The following is a 19,299-nucleotide window of genomic DNA, read 5'->3' as shown; positions in this document are numbered from 1 at the left end:
ACCATGTGTGTCTTAATAGAAAATAACAAGGTCACGCACCGGGTTAGATATGAGTGGACTGTCAGTGTCAGTGTCCGGTGACAAAACGATGTATGTGGAGGGGCTACGATTGCGCATGTCAATGGTCGCATTGGAGGTGGTCGCGGGGTTTTTAAAGAGCCGTTTAAATGTCTTATTAAAACCAAACACGTAGCAATACACGTTGATTGAATTCATAACATCTCTTCACATATATAATGTTGATATTTTAGTCGAATATAACCGCAAGCCTTCGCTGCGCGCGTGTTATAGCGCTCATGAAACAAGCCAGACATAGAACTACATTTTCTGCAATTAATGCGCATGAATACAATTTCATCCGCGCACGGTTATTGGGCTAAATTTGTGCTACGTTACCCAACACGCGTTATTTAGTTCAGCACTGAGAGGAGAGAAGGTTGTGTTCGTAGAGTTTGTCGCGATTTCGTTGCGTTTTTCTTGATTTATTTTGTTCCGTTTGTGAAGTTAACATTCGGTTTTATGTCTAAGCCGTACTGGCACTTCACACGAGGAAACTGTAGGTTGTCATCTTACAAAACTACGTATTATCTGGAATAGAAATTTCTGTTCCTACGATCACGCCATTTTGTCCGGCACTTCCCCGTTTTCCCCACGTCAACCAACAGTGCAGTGATCATCTCTGTGCGCCACGTGTGGAGATAGTGTTGGAAAAATAAGCGAACACATTTCAGCAGCCACACCTGAGAACGAGAGACTGTGTTAACGTGATTGGTTTATACCCACTGCTCACTTTTATAAAGGCAACTTCACGCGAAGTCGAAGACGACCATGGTAAGTAAATTCACTCTTCTTTTTACTTCTAATGACATGTTGTGTAAATTACTTGGTGATGCAAGTCCTGCCAACCGTTCAATTGTGCATTCGCACTGATATTTTTATCCCCGAAATGTCAGTGACACTAAAATGCATGCAGCATGGTATCTAGATTATAGATGTACAATAATGTAACCCAAACACAAGATAGGGTTACAACGCGAGCCTATTCTTTTCTTTGGAGGAACCCCTGAGTGAATCACTATGGGTTACATTATTGTCTCTACATGGTACCCCGCATAGTGGTTGTAATTTTTTATATTTTTTTTATTTAGGCAATTATCCATCATATACAATACATAGCATACTTTTACAATAAAATTCTGAATTCATAAAATTGGATAACTACCAAGGATATATATATGGAAGACTCCATGAGTGGTGAGGTAACGGGAATTAAGGTTGTAAAAGATAGATTGAAATTTCTTTCCAGAAAAGCTAAGTATTTAAACAGGACATGTAAAAGATTACTAGTTTCTGCCCTAATTCAATGTCATTTTGACTATGCAAGCAGTATATATGGTACAGCAGTCTCACAAAGCGCACAAGGGCTAAGCTGCAAGTGTGTCAAAATAAAGCCATTAGATTTGTTCTCAACCTAGGTACTAGAGCACACATAGGTGCTAGAGAGTTCAATGCTGTAAATTGGGTACCTGTAGAGTTCAGGCCTTCAGGGTAATGCAACTGAAGGTCAATAGGGTTTTTAAAATATTACATAATCTTGGCCCACAGTATATGACAGAAGGTTTCATGTTAACGTCAGAAGTCCATAGTTTCAATACAAGGGAAGGTGAGATCTCTATTTTTAAACTGAGGGTGGGAAGCAGTGGGAAAACTCTTTTACTTATACTGCAATTGAAGCTTGGAACTTTCTACCACAGCAAGTTAGGACAAATTCTGTTTATTTTAGTTGGGCGTGTGGCTATATGTATCAGAGTGGCTATATGCCCGGCTGCCGGCATATATCTGACGGCTGCCAGGCACGGTCTTCGATTTCCTAAATGCTCGGCAGTTTTTAATTTTCAGCGTTATCTCAAGTAAACAAGGGTTAGGGTTAGGGTTAAGAACTGCCGGGCATTTAGGAGATCGAAGACCGTGCCCGGCTGCCGGGCATATAGCCACAGCGTTTAAGTATAGTGTTAAGAAATGTCTGATGGAAAAGGTAAAAACATTAGAGGCAGAGGAGTATGATTTTCGCTAAAAGCATTCGGTTGAAATTAGGCATAAGAAAAGTTTGTATTGTCTTATGAGAATGTACCATTATGACCTGTTAAAACTACAAATTTGTATATTTCAATAGTTAGTGCTGATAGTAGTGTAATTGTTAGATTCAAGGCATAGCAAAACAAGGACCACAATGTAAATAAGTGTGCTAGTCATGCTTTTTGTGTATATATAATAAAAGTTTGACGTTAACTGCCTTTGCCATGTCATTAACATAAATCAGAAATAACAGAGGAGTTATACTCCACATGCAATAGGGTCCTTGTTAGAGAAGGTACCTCCTACATCAGTTATTTGGCTTCTACCAGACTGAGAGAGATAAGCACCGAACAATTTCACAGTCCTATATATTAATAAAGTAATCGTTGTAGATCAAAATCATTAACATTTGTACTTCTACTTGTTATGTTCATGACGTCGTGCCTATTATTTTCTCGGTAACCGAAATAGGTCGTGCTCATTTAGATCAAAGATAGTTTGGGACCCCGTAAATGTGTTTTCGCATATATAATGTGCTAAACTAGGCTTGAGCCATAATTTCTAGCCTTGTTCTACTACACAGCTAAACCAATGTCCTCTCGAGCGCAGCACGTTCCCTTTCCATTGTTTTATCGGTCGCTGTACCACTTCTTGTGCTGCTACCAAAAGTAGTAGTTACTTCTCGTGGCTTAATTATCAATTATAGTAGACCTGAATGAGTTACTTCAGTCCTAAAATCCAGGAGAAATGATGGAAGATATTCTGTATGTATTTGAGATGTATGATTGAGCATATCCTCCAGTCAAATTCAAATAGCATATATATATATATATATATATATATATATATATATATGTCCAGCTTTATTAAAACTGAATGTGTCTATTTTGCATTTTATGCCACAAAAAATGTTCAACGAATATATACATAACTGTATTGAGAAATGACTGTTGTTAATATAATTTTGAATTTTCTGATATGTCCACTTCGTGGCATTCTTGCCATTCGTGTCAGAGATATTATATGTGTCGTTGGTTTCCCTAAACGTGTGCATGATATGGCTCGTGCGAGTGTCGTAGTTGTGCGTGTCTTTGACCTTGCACGTGCACATACATTTTCTCATAACAATTACTCATTGTCCAGCGCACATGTACGTAGCTCAACTCAAACCTCGCTGGCTTTACCGGCTTCTAAAATGGTTCTGTTCGTTCCAGTAGCTATGTGCGCAGTGGCTGTGTATCATATGCTAACAAAAAAAGAATCTCACTTGCGAGAGGCGTTGGTAGTAAAAGCCGTGCAACGCGTCGATGATGTGTCTAGTCGCAGCAGACGCGAGTGCCAGATTCCTGCCTGTTGTAGTATTAGTATCGTGAAATATATAGCTTCCCGCGATGAGCATGTTACACTGCGATTCACGTGTTGCCATGATCTGTCACAGCGTGAAGATAAGTGTGTACCAAAGTATCGCCAGATTCATGGTCAGCGACGTGAACGTACGACATTGCGTTTACGTTTTATGTACCTGATAGCGGATTGTATGCCGCTTTTTGTATTCTAAAGCATGCATTGTGTAATGTCGTGAAGAAATATGCATCGTGTAGTTGGACGAGAGAGTTACGCTTGTGTAATAATATATGAGACAGCAGTGAAGACTTAGTAATTATTATCAGGAATGAATAATAAAAAAACAGATTGTACCTATTAGCTCCTGACGTAAGTGTGAATCCGATTGAAAATGAGCACAATTCTTGTGCCCTCTTCTGTTATTATATGACATTGAAAAGTAAACAGTCTGTCATCATGTTTTGAGAACATGTGAAATATTCTTGTGCTCTCCCATTGTTAATGCCATAAATCCAAGTATGCGCTCACACCTGTATTGAATATTATAAGTATCTGGTTAGAATCATATATATATATGTACTTGTGTTGATCCTGTAAACATGCTACAATTATATTCTTAAATATGTATGGTATAACTAACTCTTCAGTAGCATGCAATTAAGTTGCATAATATCTGGTGTTGTCTGAATCATATTGACATTATTGTAGTCTGTAGACAGTATTTTTTATTTCATATATATATATATATAGATTGGAATCAAATTGTGCTTCCATTGGTAAAATAAAGCTGTCGTAGAGCGATTACATTCGTTAATTAATTATATATTTTAGCGATGTTTTACACCAGCAAACATGGAAGTGCATTTTAAAATAGAATCATTTGACAGTTTACTATACAAAAAACGTTTACGGGTATACCTACATTAATAATATTATTTTGCACTCTATTAACCACAATTCTTTAACATTATATTTGTGCAAAAAAATAGTAAAATAAAATTAAGTAACACGAACCCGGCTTTTCATCCTAGCTTCAGTTCATGTCGAAGAATTGTGGGTCGAAGAAATATGTAGTAGATATGTTTTATGAGAACTGAGACTAGGTATAGTTACGGCTCTTTATATCCAAAGCTAACGTTCGGCTAAAGTGCAGTTATCTGTTTGCTTCTGCACAGAGATTTATTACGAAAGTGCGATACAGCTTTGTAAGCAGTCGTCTGTACAGTGTAGTGTGTGTGGCCCCAGTTACTAGTACTACTTACAAACCCGTTGTCTCCTATAATAATATATATATATATGGAAAATACTATCAACCTGCTGTTAGCGTTGCATGCTGTTTTCTTTTTTATTGTCAAATCACTTAGTACACGCATTACACTTGCAATTTTTTATGCAGAACTGAGCCAATGAAATGGTTTTAATTTTTTAACAATTTGTACGAAAACGTCTTATTGGGTTCAAGCCAGGTCATGTAGTATTAAATGCAAATTTAAGATTTTAAAATACAGCCCGAAGTTGGTTTACCTATTGTGCTTTGCTATCTTTTTGCAATGTATTGATATAGCGGATTCTAACGTTGTATGTAATTTTGTAAAGGTTAAAATCTAATTTGAATTGATTAATAATTTACAGGTATACATAAAGATTCAGTATGCAGGGTTAAGACATTATCGTGGATTAATGTTCACGATTTATTGTCATCGTCTGTGCATGCGGTCGTGTGTGTGAGGGTTTATATCTATGTCAGGGGCTGAGCAAATCAATTTGGAATACAATATTATGAAATGCATAATTTGAAGTTGTTGTTGAATAGCATGATAATATAATAGAGAAAGCGAGATGCATAAGCTTGCATATAAATACTGAATGTTTCGTTTTATTGACTGTGCAGCAGCAGCAGCAGCAGCACAAGTGGCTTCTGTCTCGTGCACAGCCGGTGACTGCGCGACGTGCCGTATAAAGCACATGTATCCGAAGGCAAGAAATAAGTCGTCGTTGATGAAGAAGTATTCAAATCCCGTCTAATAATACACTCTGATTCCCGATGCTGTAGACGGGCGTATATCGACTGACTTATGTTAAACGCGTTAGAAGTGCTGTGTATAATGGCGTCATATCTGGCAGTCTTCTGAGAGCGGGGATTATAAGATGACCTTTCGCTGCATCCGCCGCGCTAGCTGTATTTTCTGTGCTGTGGGGATTGAGCCTTGTATAATGTTCTTTCATGGGCCTAGCTAGCGTCATTTACAAATGCGTGCGTATTGATGGGCACATTGTGGCTAATAATTCATACCCAGTATTGATTACTTGTAGCTTTGGTTGGGAGAGAGAACAAAGAGGCCATGATGGTAGTAGTATATATATATATACGTGGTGCACTGTGAACTCCAGCGCTCGCAAGACCCGTCTGTGTTTGTTCTAGTGATGTGAAAATATGTCAGAAGCCGAATGCAAATAACTGGCGCGCGCTCTAAGCACATTTGCATTACGGTATCGTTACAATACCTGCCCCCTAAGGAACCCTGCTGCAAGGCACAGATCATGTTAGCGCGTAATTTCTAGAGGTGTTCGTGTAAATTTACCAATTCGGAAATTAAAGTAGAATTTATAGTCTTACGAGACGGTATCGATTGTGCCCGTGCGCGCGGGTAGAGCATAAAGGAACAGGAATTCTGTAGTGTGGCAGTGTGTATTGATCCCCGGCGGTAGGATTTTGGCTCATTTTGAGAGGCATTTTATTTCGAAATCTATAGGCGCTTTTGCATCTGCAGCCAGCAAATGGGTGTCCGCATTCTCTATTTGTGACGTGTTAAAGCAATTATGAACACGATCCCTACATGGGCGCGCATGCCTGCCTGCGGGCGTGGATGTAAATACGGAGTGATAGTAAACGCTACCGCGATTATTAATAGGTATATGCATCCTTCGGCAATCGGTTATTATTCCCGTCAGTACAGGCAAACCGGATGCTGGTCCTATTCTACCGGCCGCCTGTATGGCATCAGCTGGCTGGTTATGTGTTGATTATTCTGTCGTTGAAGGTTAGTGTCTCCACTGCTTAATATGACAGCTTCCTGAACTGTTTGTACCACCGGTATGATCTATATATATATAGACGGGTGTTTTACCTTGTTCGAATTGCGAAGAATCTATTACTATTAGTCCTAACGTGCATCCATCAGTAGTGTGCGCGTCTTGTAGTTGTACACAGCATACCCATTTTCCGAACACCCATTTTCCGCTGGTTAGACAAGTTGATTGATCATAATTAGCATTCTTGTTTTTTTAATAATTACGTATTGAAATCCATTAAATTTCTGCGCTTTTTTTAAAGGCCGGTCCCTAAAATGTTGTTACTAGGCTATAATTAAACGGGACGTAATGAGTTGTGAGCTAGAATACATAAAAAAGGTAGACGTATAAAACATGCATGAATGCGTTCCAGGACAGCTAGTGCAAGTCGTAAGACATTTATCACTGTATTCTTGCACCGATACACATGTTTAAAGGTTTTCTTTGTAGATGAATCTATATATAATAACAAACACTTGATTTCTAAACGCTGTGATTATGATTAGTGTTTTAATTATCCTAATATATATATATATATATATAACATGTGTATTACCTTAGTCTTACATTAGATTCAATGTACGAAGTTATGCAGCATGTATCTGCACCATTTTCGAAAGATTCAGTAAAATCTTGCATGTACAATATATATATATAGATATATATATAGATATATATACGTGTAATATCGACGATCACTTTCGTATTTCTCCCGCTAAGAGTTTTAACATTTTGGGTTTGTAAGTTTATTTAATTCACGCTCGGTAGTTTTTTACGTAAGTACGTAACTAAACGGGCGATCTAGCAGAGTGTACAATGTAATTGAACTTCCTCTACAAGTATGGGTGCTATATTTTACGTGTATGCGTGTATGTACACTAGTCTTGTACTGTAATGTACTGAATGCTCTGTGCAGAAATTTTACTGTATATATATGGCAGTATGATCACGTTAAGTTAAAATTATTGTATAAGGTTATAATTATATGTATTAAGACGTTTTATAAATATTTAAACACCGGGTTAAATGTACCTGTGTTGTTTTAAAAGAAGTGTGGCTGTGACTTGTTTGCTCAACTCTTATTTAAACTCTCAATCAGCCGTATTGCTGCTGGGTTAACATAGATTTGTAATAAACCAATTCTAATTTCTAATGAATTGATTTACATATTCTGACCTACCGCGTGGGAGACGAGGCAGTAATAATTTTCAGACCGATACGTGGGTGAAACATGTAGCAGGTAATAGATACTAGAATGGCTGGAATTTAGTGGGTGTTAGCATTTAACCTTTTACATCGTTATAAAGATGCCTGTGATTTCAAATCGGCAAAATCCGCGATTTCACGCGTAGCTGTCTGTTACCCATAATATACAGAGCCCAGTGGGATTCTGTCTCTGTGAGTGTTATATCTACGAACAACTCGCAGCGATCGTCATCACCAGCTGTCGGTTATTGCACCTACTGATGCCGTAACAGCAAATTAACGGCAACAGTACAGGCTTCCTACAGGCGACAAGATCACGGGTTTCTGTTCTGGTCGAGAGTGAAACGTGAAATGAGATAGAGCTGACTGCATGGTCAGAAGTTGTTTGACGGCGCTTTGTTCCGGCGATTATGTCGTAAACTTGTCGCTATTCATTCAAGTTCTATCGTTCTAGTGCCATACCTGGCGTGCTTCATAATCATAGCCGACACTTTGATATCATTGATAAAGAAACGTTTAGCAGTGATGTAGAATAAATGTTTGAACAAATCTTCTATTTTCTTAAACTTTTTTACTCTTCTTAAGGTTTTCACGTGCTCAGCGTTAAACACAGGTTTCATAATGCTTACATGCTTAATTATAGATATAAGGGCCTATGATGGCCTGGCAGGGGATAAAATTTTAAAATTATCAGAAAATTGTCCAATATTGCGCAAATGCCAGCACACCGTTTTGCAGTTATATAGAAGCCATTTGTGGAAGTGTTGTTTGTTACAGCAATACCGCAATACGTAAGTTCATATATATCAGGAGTGTATAATATCAACTTCATTATACACTCCTGATATATATGGATTCACTAGTCTACGTACCTCTACATGGGTAGTGTTCTTTGTTTCTGTGTTATTTGGTATAATACGAATATAATGGCAGATGTGCCGGTAGTTTTAAAAACTGCATGTGGGCCTTTGTCAGAATCATCATTGATGTAACATCGTGTCTAAAATGTCATGATGACTTAAAAGTCGTCGTGCAAAAGTCGTGAAATTGTGTAGACATCATAGACACTACTATTTATAGTGTTTCTGACAATAGGCCCCTGACCAGTACAAGGTGTCAATATATGGCTATTTTTAATCATCATGTAAAATAAGGTGCAGGTTTACGCCATTAATGATTACAATATTGTGTATTCAGCAAGTCAAACTGCCATACGAGGCTGGCAGTTGGTATTTCAATGTGCCCATATTTGAACATCAACACGTAATTAACATTTACTAATTTCGTACGTTTTTATTTCCCTTGTTGTTTAATTTGTGTCAAGCTGGAAGTAGATCTATGAGATGGGTCTGGCCAGTTAATAGCGTGTCTGGCGACTCGTGATATGGATTTTGTATCGCTGTACGTCCTCGCGTGTGTTCGGCCTCTTCCCTCAACACGTGCCAATGTCGTGCATGTCGAGCCCTTCAAAGTATTCCTCACTGTTAATGCCAGTATGTGGGCACGCGCGAGCTGCTGTACTCGCGCGCACATGCACAGGCCTAGATTCTGCGATAATTTCAGGGTTGATTTTTTTATGTCTGGGTGAAGTGCGCCGCCTGTTTACTTCACTTTACTGCGAGAATGAAGCTTTACCCCGAGGGTGGGGGCTGGGGGAAGAGAGGAATGCACCGCGCACGGCACGCGCGCGCCGGTTTTGCTGCCGTCTATTTATTCTGGGATCAGAAGCAGCTGTACGCATTAAAATCAGAATGTGCACTAATGAACGACGTCTTCGCTTCTCCACCCCCCCCGCTCTTCGTGATACAGGAGGGAAAGGGAAGTAAATGAGGCGGCGTCTGTGTTCGATTTGCATACGTGCTGTATCGAGCGCGAATAGCGATGATGCGGAATGGGGTTTTACTGCTCATTCCACTCTGCTGAATTCTGATTGGCTTCACTGCGTTCGCGTGTAAACACGCGGGCGCGTGTGCACGCACGCGCGCGCGCATGCACGAACGCACTCGACCGCATCCATGCACGAACACGCGCACGAAATCATGCATACGCGCGCACACACATGTATACACACATACTCGTGCACCCCGGATTCACACGCACGTCACTAACTCGATCGGTCCCTACCGTTTCCTCACAGATGATGAGCATGGAGTCGACATCTCAGATGTCTCCGCCGCAGCGCAACGGCATCTCGGAAAACGGCAGCGGCGAGGAGGAGAGCAAGCCAAAGACGAACCTCATCGTCAACTACCTGCCACAGACGATGACGCAGGAGGAGATCAAGTCGCTGTTCGGCAGCATCGGCGAGATCGAGAGCTGTAAACTCATACGCGACAAAACTACAGGTAGGCTGGCTGCCTCGTCACCGACTGCGAGACGGAGGAGGAGGCGAGAGGCGAGGATGGAGGGTTAGCGGTGGTGTAGCTCTAGAACTAGAGCCCTTCGCTGTGACAGAGCGAAGGGCTATAGTTCTAGAGCTAGCGGTGGTGGAGATTATATGACGAGCTAGCGAGGATGTCGAGGCGTGAGCGTGAAGATGGGGGTTAGTGAGGATATAGATTATCATAAAGGTAGCATGAGAGAATGAGCATAGAGAATATCGTGGGGGAATGAGAATATCATGGGGGAATGAGAATAGAGAATATCATGGTGGAATGAGAATAGAGAATATCATGGGGGAATGAGAATAGAGAATATCACGCGATAATGAGAATATGGATTAACATAGGGGTAGTGAGATTAGACATTTTAATGAGTGTGCATGGATAGAGATTATCACGAGAGAGGGAGGATAGAAATGATCATGATTGAGGATAGAAGTCGGCATGAGGGAGTGAGGATAGAGAACAGTATGAGGGAGTACAGATATCGACTAGCATGAAGATGTAACGATAGACATTGTCATGAGGGAGGATAGTGGTTATCATGGGAGAGTGATGATAGAGTTTATCTTGAGGGAGTCAGTGTAGAAATTATCATGGATGAGAATAGAGATAAAGATCACCATGAAGGCGTGAGACTATAGAGTCACTAGAGATTAGTACGAGCGAGGAAGGGTAAACGGTAAAGGTTTTTCAAAAGAGAGGAAGGGTATAGGTCAGATCGTACCGCTATGGGATGTACACATGGGCGAGACGTCACGTTTATCGAATTGATCAAATTTTAAAGTCACCTCGTTGTAAACATGTCGAATTTTAAAATATCAGCCAGTCGCCGGTTTTGCTTGCCGATCAGCTCGTAGCAGCTGCAAGCAACGTGTTTTTTAACCGGTCTATATTAGGCGAGGCTAACACTATAGCGGTTTTAATAAAACGGCTGTTTATCGCAAGGCCTGTGTGTGTGATCAAACCTGCATGTGTCTGAACACTCGGCTTCTGCTGCAGGTGCACAGTTGCTCGTGCTAATTGCAATTTTAACACATAAATGACTACAAAATCGATATATCGCAATTAGGTATAGTTCCCTTCAAATTTTACTTGGGCTAATTACGCGAGCCGCACGAAGATTGCAGGACACGCAGTGGCAAGCAAGTATCAAGTGTTGTAGCATCGGCGTGCGAACTGCGTACATGCGTGGGTGCCGCTAGTCAAATGCGAATATTCAATTAGCAAGTGTTCGCTACAGTAGGCAATACGGACTTGCATTCGCGATAATAAAAAACCCCAAGCTACTTGTGTTGTGTTTGTACTTGAAAAATTATATCGCGTACATGTTACCATTGACGATTTTGGTGGAATTCAGACTAAAAAAAGTGGCACACATGCAGATTTGCGTTGCGTGCGGATTTAATCAGTGAATCTTCACATTAATGCAATGCACCAAACTGATTTGAATCAATTAATTATTAATGAGGCTTTCACAAATTTTAAATTTGTCATATCGAGTTTAGTCTACGCTGCACCTTGTGGGTGTATAGCGTAGACTAAACTCGAATTGACAAATAGAGCAACCGTACACGTAACTCGGGAATTTACGAAAAAGTGTTGGCAGCAATCATGCAGCTAGCTCTCGGCTGTGACGGCTTCACCATGACAACAGACATAATAGTCCGAAAATGAATTATTTTGTAATTTTCTTCCCGTATTTCACGACCTTACGCCATGCATTTGAGATGCGCGTGTGTGGGGTGGTAGGGCAAACACATTTTTTCCATCTAGACATTCGGTTGCTTCACATTTGTCGTTCCATTATACAGTCGTTAGCGTGATGCTTGAACCAGGAGTTTACGCACGCACGAACACACGGGCATGCACGCACGCACGCGCACACATACGTGCTATAATCACGAGTATGTGTACGGTAATGCGCTACTGCGTGGAAATGCATTTGATTGCAACAGCAAAAGTGTAATTGTCTCCGTGTCATCAATTATGATGGGCTGAACGATTGTCTTGTTGGAGGTGTGTATAGGGCAGAGATGGTGAGGTTTATATTCCTCCTCAAATGTCGTTTATCAATATAGCTAGCAAAATAACCAGTGCTTTAGCCGAAACGTATGAACGCAACCGCAATATTTTGTGGTCAGCAAATAAGAACTCTTGTACATGTTGTAAACCGTGGTTAACGTAATGCCTGTCTGAAGACTTTTCTATTTTGAAGCCTGAAATTTCCCTCGGAAGCTCCGGGTTATTTAGCTTTCCAAGCGTAAAACGTTGGTATTATTCAATTACTGTACAGAGGGCAGGCAAATGCAAAAACTACCACATAACAAAATAGACTCATGGAAAATGCCAGGACGCAGATAGTAAATTATTCATCAGACTGTAAGAAATCAATAACTCGTTGCAAAAACATGACATTTCTGATGAAAACTGAAACCTAGAAATAGCCCGCTGTCATCGCTGGTTTGTTTCCCGCCGCCGTGCCCTCCCGTGCGATGGTTGGGCCGAGCCCGCGGGCGCACACACACGTGAATGCATGGTTCCTCTCTCTCCCCCCACCTTCGCTACAGCTTTGTGTTGTCGTAGTATTGTCCGCGGGATGCGGGGAGGCATGAACGATGCTGCTGCTGCTGCCGCCGCCGCCGCCGCCGCCGTCTGCCCTACAGTGCGACCGCTACACGTCGGTAATTGGCACTCTGCTCGCACGGTCGGATTCAATCATAGCAACCACAGCCGAAACGCTAAGAAATGTGGCCCCTTTTTTGTCCCTAGCTCGCTCTTCATCGGTGGCAAGCCGCGTTCAAATTTATTGATGTCTCTTGTTTGCTTTGTTGAAAGTCTGATATGTCGGTCAATAAGTTATGGTGTGGTTGCCATGGAAACAGTGAGAGAAATTCCAATTCAGAGAACATCTAAAATCTTGTCATTATGCATGTTCATTTATCGGTAGGCATACGAAGACCCTTAATGGATGGGCGGGGTAAGCGGGTAGACTGACCCTATGGCGGCGTGTCGGGCGAATAGTAAACAATTGGAGACGGCTAGCAGAAGGGCATGTGTAGAGCTTGCACCCTGGCACTAGATGTACAGAGGAAGGCCTACTATCGATCCAGTGGTATTTACACACAACCCCGGGGAATGTCTGACTCCGTGTGTGCTCACTGGATGCTTTGCACACGATTGGCTTTGTTCGAGTGAAATTTGCTGAATTGCCGCCCGATATATATTGAAATTTAGCTGGAATGTATTAGGGCTGTCATTCGGTGGCGACAAAATTTGCAAAATAAATATTTTTCGAGGATCAAGCGTGCCCCGAGGCAAGATGAAAAATTCCACTGTCATTTCAGACATCGCGAAAGTGCTGCGGGGCAGATGGAGAAATTACCATATAATATGAGAGACCCACATGTATGCTTCGTAACAGGCAGGCGAAGGCTAATTTGCATGCTAGGGTCTAACAGTAACCCGTTCCACATCCACAGCTGTGTGTTTGGGCAAGCTATTATGGCTGTGGAAATGGTATGTGCACAGCCGATTTTTACATCTAAGCATGCAAACTAACGTTACCATCGAAAAAGAGAGCCCAGTGGAGTTGCAATGTATCCGTGCCATAGTTGGATTGACTTATTAGCGTGGCGTCTCTTCTCGCTGGCTGTCCCAACGTAAATATAATTCCCTCGTTGTTCCCTGTGATCTGAGCGTTTGATCATTTACTTGCCTGTTCTGGCTGGATATTCGCCTGCATCTTCTCTTTACCTCTCCTCAGCTCACCAGCTGCCACCGGCAATATTTCACTGCTACAGCATTAACGTCCTGAACGATGTTTGTATTTCTAGACAGAGCGGGCTGTATCTCGTTGTCTTATGCAGCAATTCGCTATCGGAGAAGACGTGATCGGCGGCGCATTTTTGTGTCAGCCGGCTGTGACTACGGCGAGTGTCTTTAACGGAGGCTGCATTGTCATGGTTACCACGCTCATTGCGTTCGCCGACGCCGTCGATGTATGTCGGCCGGTAAATGCACGTACGAGTTAACGCGCTGTAATGACGCCCTTCGCGCCGTCTTCGGAGATGGAAGCATGTTTGTAATTAGAGAGTCGTACATCGGGGATGACGCAGTGCGGCCTGTAATTAACTTCTCTCCGCGTGTTCAGAGCGAGTGTTTGAAGGCTACACTTGTTCAATAAACACTCGGTGGGCGGCCTCGCATATTTTAAAATTGGTTGATATGGCTGACGATTGCTTGCACCTCGCCTTGAGACTGTGCGGCAGCTGAAGGCATATGATTCGGCGAGAAGGAACTTCGAAACTGTAAAGACACGAATTATGGCTTCGCATGTAGCTGGCGCGGAATGCTTCTGTGCGCGCGCAGGCATTCTGCGCTCGTTCCCTAGACAGGCTCTGTAAGTCTCTGCGAATCTGTGGCGGCCGCAGGGACATAGAATCAGTCTGTTTCTCTTCGCAGTCATGCAGAACGCATCACTTGCTCGAGCGAACATTTGTGTCCTTTCAAGGGTGGTCGTTGTCCGTGGCAGTGCTCCTGAAATGCCAAGAGGTGGCTTGCAAAATGTCAATCTAAGATGCTTGAGACTTTTTGGGTATTATATCATACTGCAACGAAATGCATCTGCATGCACAACAGAGTGTATATTCGTGCTCATTAGAGTATGCTGTCATCGTGATGATACGCCCATGATAACGTTACATTCTGATATCATCGTAAAAACTGAACGCAAAAATGCGCTGTTTTTTTCTCGCAAACATCAAGCATATATCAAGAGTAGATAATAACACAAGAGTGAGACACTCGATTACCGCATTTTTAACCGATTTTTCTCATCAAAATTTGCCACCAATAAAGAAGCAAGTGTATACGTTCGTCAGCTTATTATGACCACTAATCACTCACCTTCGTGGTACTGATATTCGTTTACATATATTTGCTAGCGAATTGCTGTAAATCGTAATCTTCCACGAGCTAAATTCGCACAATTTACCGCTAAAATGGCGCTATTGTGTGAGGTGTTAAGACAAATTTTGAAGTTATAGTGGCGCCAATATTTAGCAACGGACTGCTTCCAAATCATTCGTGCCCCGATAGGGTTGAGAGACAATCTAAATTTCGAATTTTGATCTCGTGAGGAACCGAGAGACGCACTCAGTTATTGTGATCGCAACACAAGAAATTGACATACTATCTTACATAAGTAATAATACAATAATAACAATATTCTCTGTAGAAGTTTGCAGTAAGTATCACATTACGCACGCGCAGGTAATCAAGTACATTAAACCCCTATCGGGGCACGAATGATTTGGAAACCGTCCGTTGCAAAATATTGGCGCCACGATAACTTCGAAAGTTGTCTTAACACCTGACAGAATAGCGGTAAATTGTGCGAATTCAGCTCGTGCAAGATTACGATATACAGCAATACGCTAGCAAATATATGTAAACGAATATCAGTACCACGAAGATGAGTGATTAGTGGTCATAATAAGCTGAGGAACGTATACACTTGCTTCTTTATTGGTGGCAAATTTTGATGAGAAAAATCGGTTAAAAATGCGGGAATCGGGTGTCTCACCCTTGTGTTATTATCTACTCTTGCATATATACAGACGTACGTACATTACACATATATTCTATTTATTTTGGCACGTGCAAAACATCGCGACACTATAATTTGGCGTTGCAATACTCGATATTTTCTGGAAAACCCCTATGCATGCTCAGCTGGACAAATAATGTGTCGTCGAAATAGGATTTTGCAAGCCCACCAGGATCGGGGTTACAGCTTTTGATGTTCGAGCTAACGAACGTATATTGCAACGAGCAACGAGCAACTAAGCAACGAACGTATATTGCATTGTTCCCTGGTAATCTTGTTGTATGAATGAAGGAGTGCATTGATGTTTGAGCTTGCATACAGTTCGTTCGCTTGTTAATGTGATCAGTCGCAGAATGCTGCCAGTCTTGACGATTCCTGCCACGTTTAATGTGGACGCCTCCCACTGTCTGCGTGATGAGTTGCTAGTTAAAAAGTTGCTAGTTGAAAGCATGAGTTGCTAGTTGAAAGCGCATTTTCAATCAGCATTGACCGCTGTCGGCTCTCCCTCGACTTTATGTAAATTGCATTGTAAAGTTATTTAAAAATCGGCTAGTGGCGGGTACTGGATAAAAATTAACACTTAGTACAAGGTAATCTGTTTCATGGTGTCCGCGGAGTTTTTGTATAGGTTTTTTTTCTAATGAATCTCCGCAAAGTATAACCCCTTAATTGCTTCGCGTGCCCGCGTGGCACGGAACCCGAAGGTTCGCGGTTTATTCTTTCCATACGTTCTTTACCCTGCCGTTCTGTAAATATTCAAAAATTCTAAAAAATTCGAAATGTGTAACCCCGTAGAGTTCATTAAATAATTTCAGGTTCTCACTGCTGCAGATCAAATATTTCTGTTACTCTGACGCTATGATTTCTCTCTTGGTGGATTTCTCCTACTACTTATAATTACTCTGCTATAATTAGTTTCAACATACAACGCAAGCACTACTTTTTGCGATATGTAAGAGTAAAGCATTAAAGTTATAATAGTGTATACTTTTAATAGTGGTACAGTTTAATAATAAACTAATTGTGGTCAGTGTCTCGGTGGACAAAGCCTCAAAATGAAGGAAGTACTGAATTTTAAAATGTGGCTAAGCATATAGTTAGTACTAATGCTTAATGCTAATAGTTTAAGTAGCTAGTACAAACGTAAAACCAAGTCAACATTTGGTTTCTATTAAGTTGGCATATAATCTGGAAATTTACTAATCTTCAATTTGTGCGTGATTATGGACATTTTTGTGGTGAATTTTCAATGCAAAATTTAATTTCGTGATTAGGATGTATTTGTGTAAGATAGTGCCCACATCAATATTTATCTATGTTTGAGTGTGATTACGAATTTATTTTGTTCGAAGAAAATTGAATGGCAAGACAATTCTGTGACAATTAAGGTTTGTCTTATATGGCCAGTTTAATATGGTTAAAGTTGACTCAGCTAGCGCTCTCTCTATCTCTCTCTATCTCTCTCTATCTCTCTATCTCTCTCTCTCTCTCTTTCTCTCTCTCTCTCTCGCTCGCTCGATCGCTCTCCCTCTCCCCTCTCTCGCTTGCTAGCTTGCTCGATCTCCCCCTCTCTCTTTCTGCCTCTCTCGCTCTCTTTCTCTGTCTCTCCATCCATGTGACTGCTTGTGTGTGCGTGTGGGCGGTGTCTAGGTTGGAGGGACTAATAATTAATTGTGAAAAAAGGAAATGTGACGCCTTTCACAACATTACATCGTGAAACTATTGTTTCGCTAAAGTGCCAACGTGGAAAGCGCGGGCTAAATTTCGGCACCCTTGCTGCGTTGGATTACATCAAGCGAGGTGGTACGTATTCATCACGTGGGTGTTCTATGTGTTAAAACACAAATCTTACCTTACAAGCGTCTTCAGTCAGCCTGTTTTTACCGCTTCCCACACGTTATGTGTGTGTTACTGTGTGTATAGCTGCTGGCATAACAGCTGACAGCTTACGCGTAAGAAAGAGTTCATCTTTGTATAGCGGCCAAACAGGGTCATCACTTTCAATAACAAACACTATAACGGGTAGAGGAGTTGGTACACGCTGTGGACATGGTCCTGTTGTTGGTTTTAGTGGCAGGTGCATTGCTCTGCCGGTGTTCAGCATTTTGTGTCTGTGCCACGTGGTCATATGAATGATTTCTGACTAGAATATTATACAGCTTTTATTGTAAGTACTAGGTGTGGATCAAATGTATGTTATTTATGCATGCTATATGTGAGCAAACATTTTTGCAATTTATATATATATTATATATTATATATTATTAGAGCGCATACTATTATTGGAGCGCATTAGAGCTATTTTGACAAAATATAGTTAACTATTAAAATTTGACAACGGCGGTGTGCCACTGTGCCTCTTATGTATAAGAAACCCTGATAGCTGTTGTTACACAATTATTACATTTAGTTAAATGTTTATTTATGTCTTTCTAGAAGCGGCAATCGAGGCCCAGTTTGGCTCAAACATTGCTCGCTCATTCACTTGAAACAGTTTCAGGATCTATATATGTTCAAGAATCTAGGTTCTGTAAATAAACCCACTAACAGAGTAATGTGACGTTCTGAAATTCTAGTGACGTTTCACAAATGTCTCGTACGAGAGCTGATTTCTAAATTATTCGGCGGCGATTAGAATGCGTTTTACGTCGAAGTTTAAAACATACAATAGAACGATTATATTACACTGACACAAGCACTCAGTCACCTCTCTCACCTATGCCCTGACTCGTAACATAGAAGCTTATCGTGCTGAATGCCAGAGGCCACAGCAGCACGTTTTTAAGCAGTTATCTTCTATGTTCCTTGGCTCCTTAATTACCTCGTAGGCCTTGTACTTTCATTGTGTCTACATGGAAAATTGCGAAACAGCATCTAACGTGCAAGTTTAACAGAGGACGAAGCGTTTAGCGTGGTTGGTTTTGGCCGCTTTTGGTTACATCAAGTGAAGTGATATTCATCAAGTGCGCGTTCTATGTACTACTGGCAGCCGTCATACATTCGCTTGTTCATGTTCACACTGACCTTAGCCTTCGTCCTAATGATCAGCGTTAAAACACTGTAGCATTTATACCTGGTTGTCTAGGTGAATGTAAACAGACAATCAATACGGGGCCGGCTTATTAGCAACATCAATCCCCTTTTAATTTTTAGGAACGTTGGGCGTACAGCGCAACTATTTATAAATTATAAATTATATTGCATTTTAAATTATGTATCAAACTCCGCTTGTTGTAAAAATTTCGGTCTGAAGTGGTCTTCCATGTGTTAGTCACTGGGTTAGTCAGTCTTAAATTGAATTGTGTTTGGAATTGGAATTGGAATTGGAATTGAATTGTGTTTTGGAATTGTGTTTTGAATGGAATTGTGTTTCCATTTTTAAGTCGTGGTCATCAGGAACATCACTCTTCAATGTCTAGGTCGTTGCTACAGTATTGACCATCAGTAGCTTATACCAGGGCTTATATCTATCCTAGCCTGTGCAATAAGATAATACATCTTGCGCTAGATGGGAAGCTCAGTTTTTCACATTGATGTTCCAAGCGTTAGGGAGGCATGCATTGTCAATATCTACGTGTGCACAGGATATATACATTATATATATATATA

At 41.1% G+C, this 19,299-nt stretch overlaps 1 protein-coding gene across 2 annotated transcripts in view; it reads left to right on the top strand.

Annotated features, from left to right (window-relative positions):
* The first annotated feature begins 428 nt into the window (after positions 1-428).
* Positions 429-19,299, top strand: part of LOC106811284 (ELAV-like protein 1) — a 61,386-nt gene continuing 42,515 nt past the window's right edge. For both annotated transcript variants that reach the window (XM_014814862.1, XM_014814855.1), the window contains exons 1-2: positions 429-831; positions 9,836-10,043. In XM_014814862.1, coding sequence (XP_014670348.1) covers positions 829-831; positions 9,836-10,043 — 211 coding nt within the window. In that variant the 5' untranslated portion in view covers positions 429-828. The remainder of the gene's footprint in view (positions 832-9,835; positions 10,044-19,299) is intronic.

The sequence above is a fragment of the Priapulus caudatus genome, unplaced genomic scaffold (genome assembly GCF_000485595.1).
Source record: "Priapulus caudatus unplaced genomic scaffold, Priapulus_caudatus-5.0.1 Scaffold18, whole genome shotgun sequence".
NCBI classification, from domain to species: Eukaryota; Metazoa; Priapulida; class Priapulimorpha; order Priapulimorphida; family Priapulidae; genus Priapulus; species Priapulus caudatus.
Note: the sequence above shows the minus strand (reverse complement) of the source record. Positions and strands in the feature narration are given on the sequence as shown.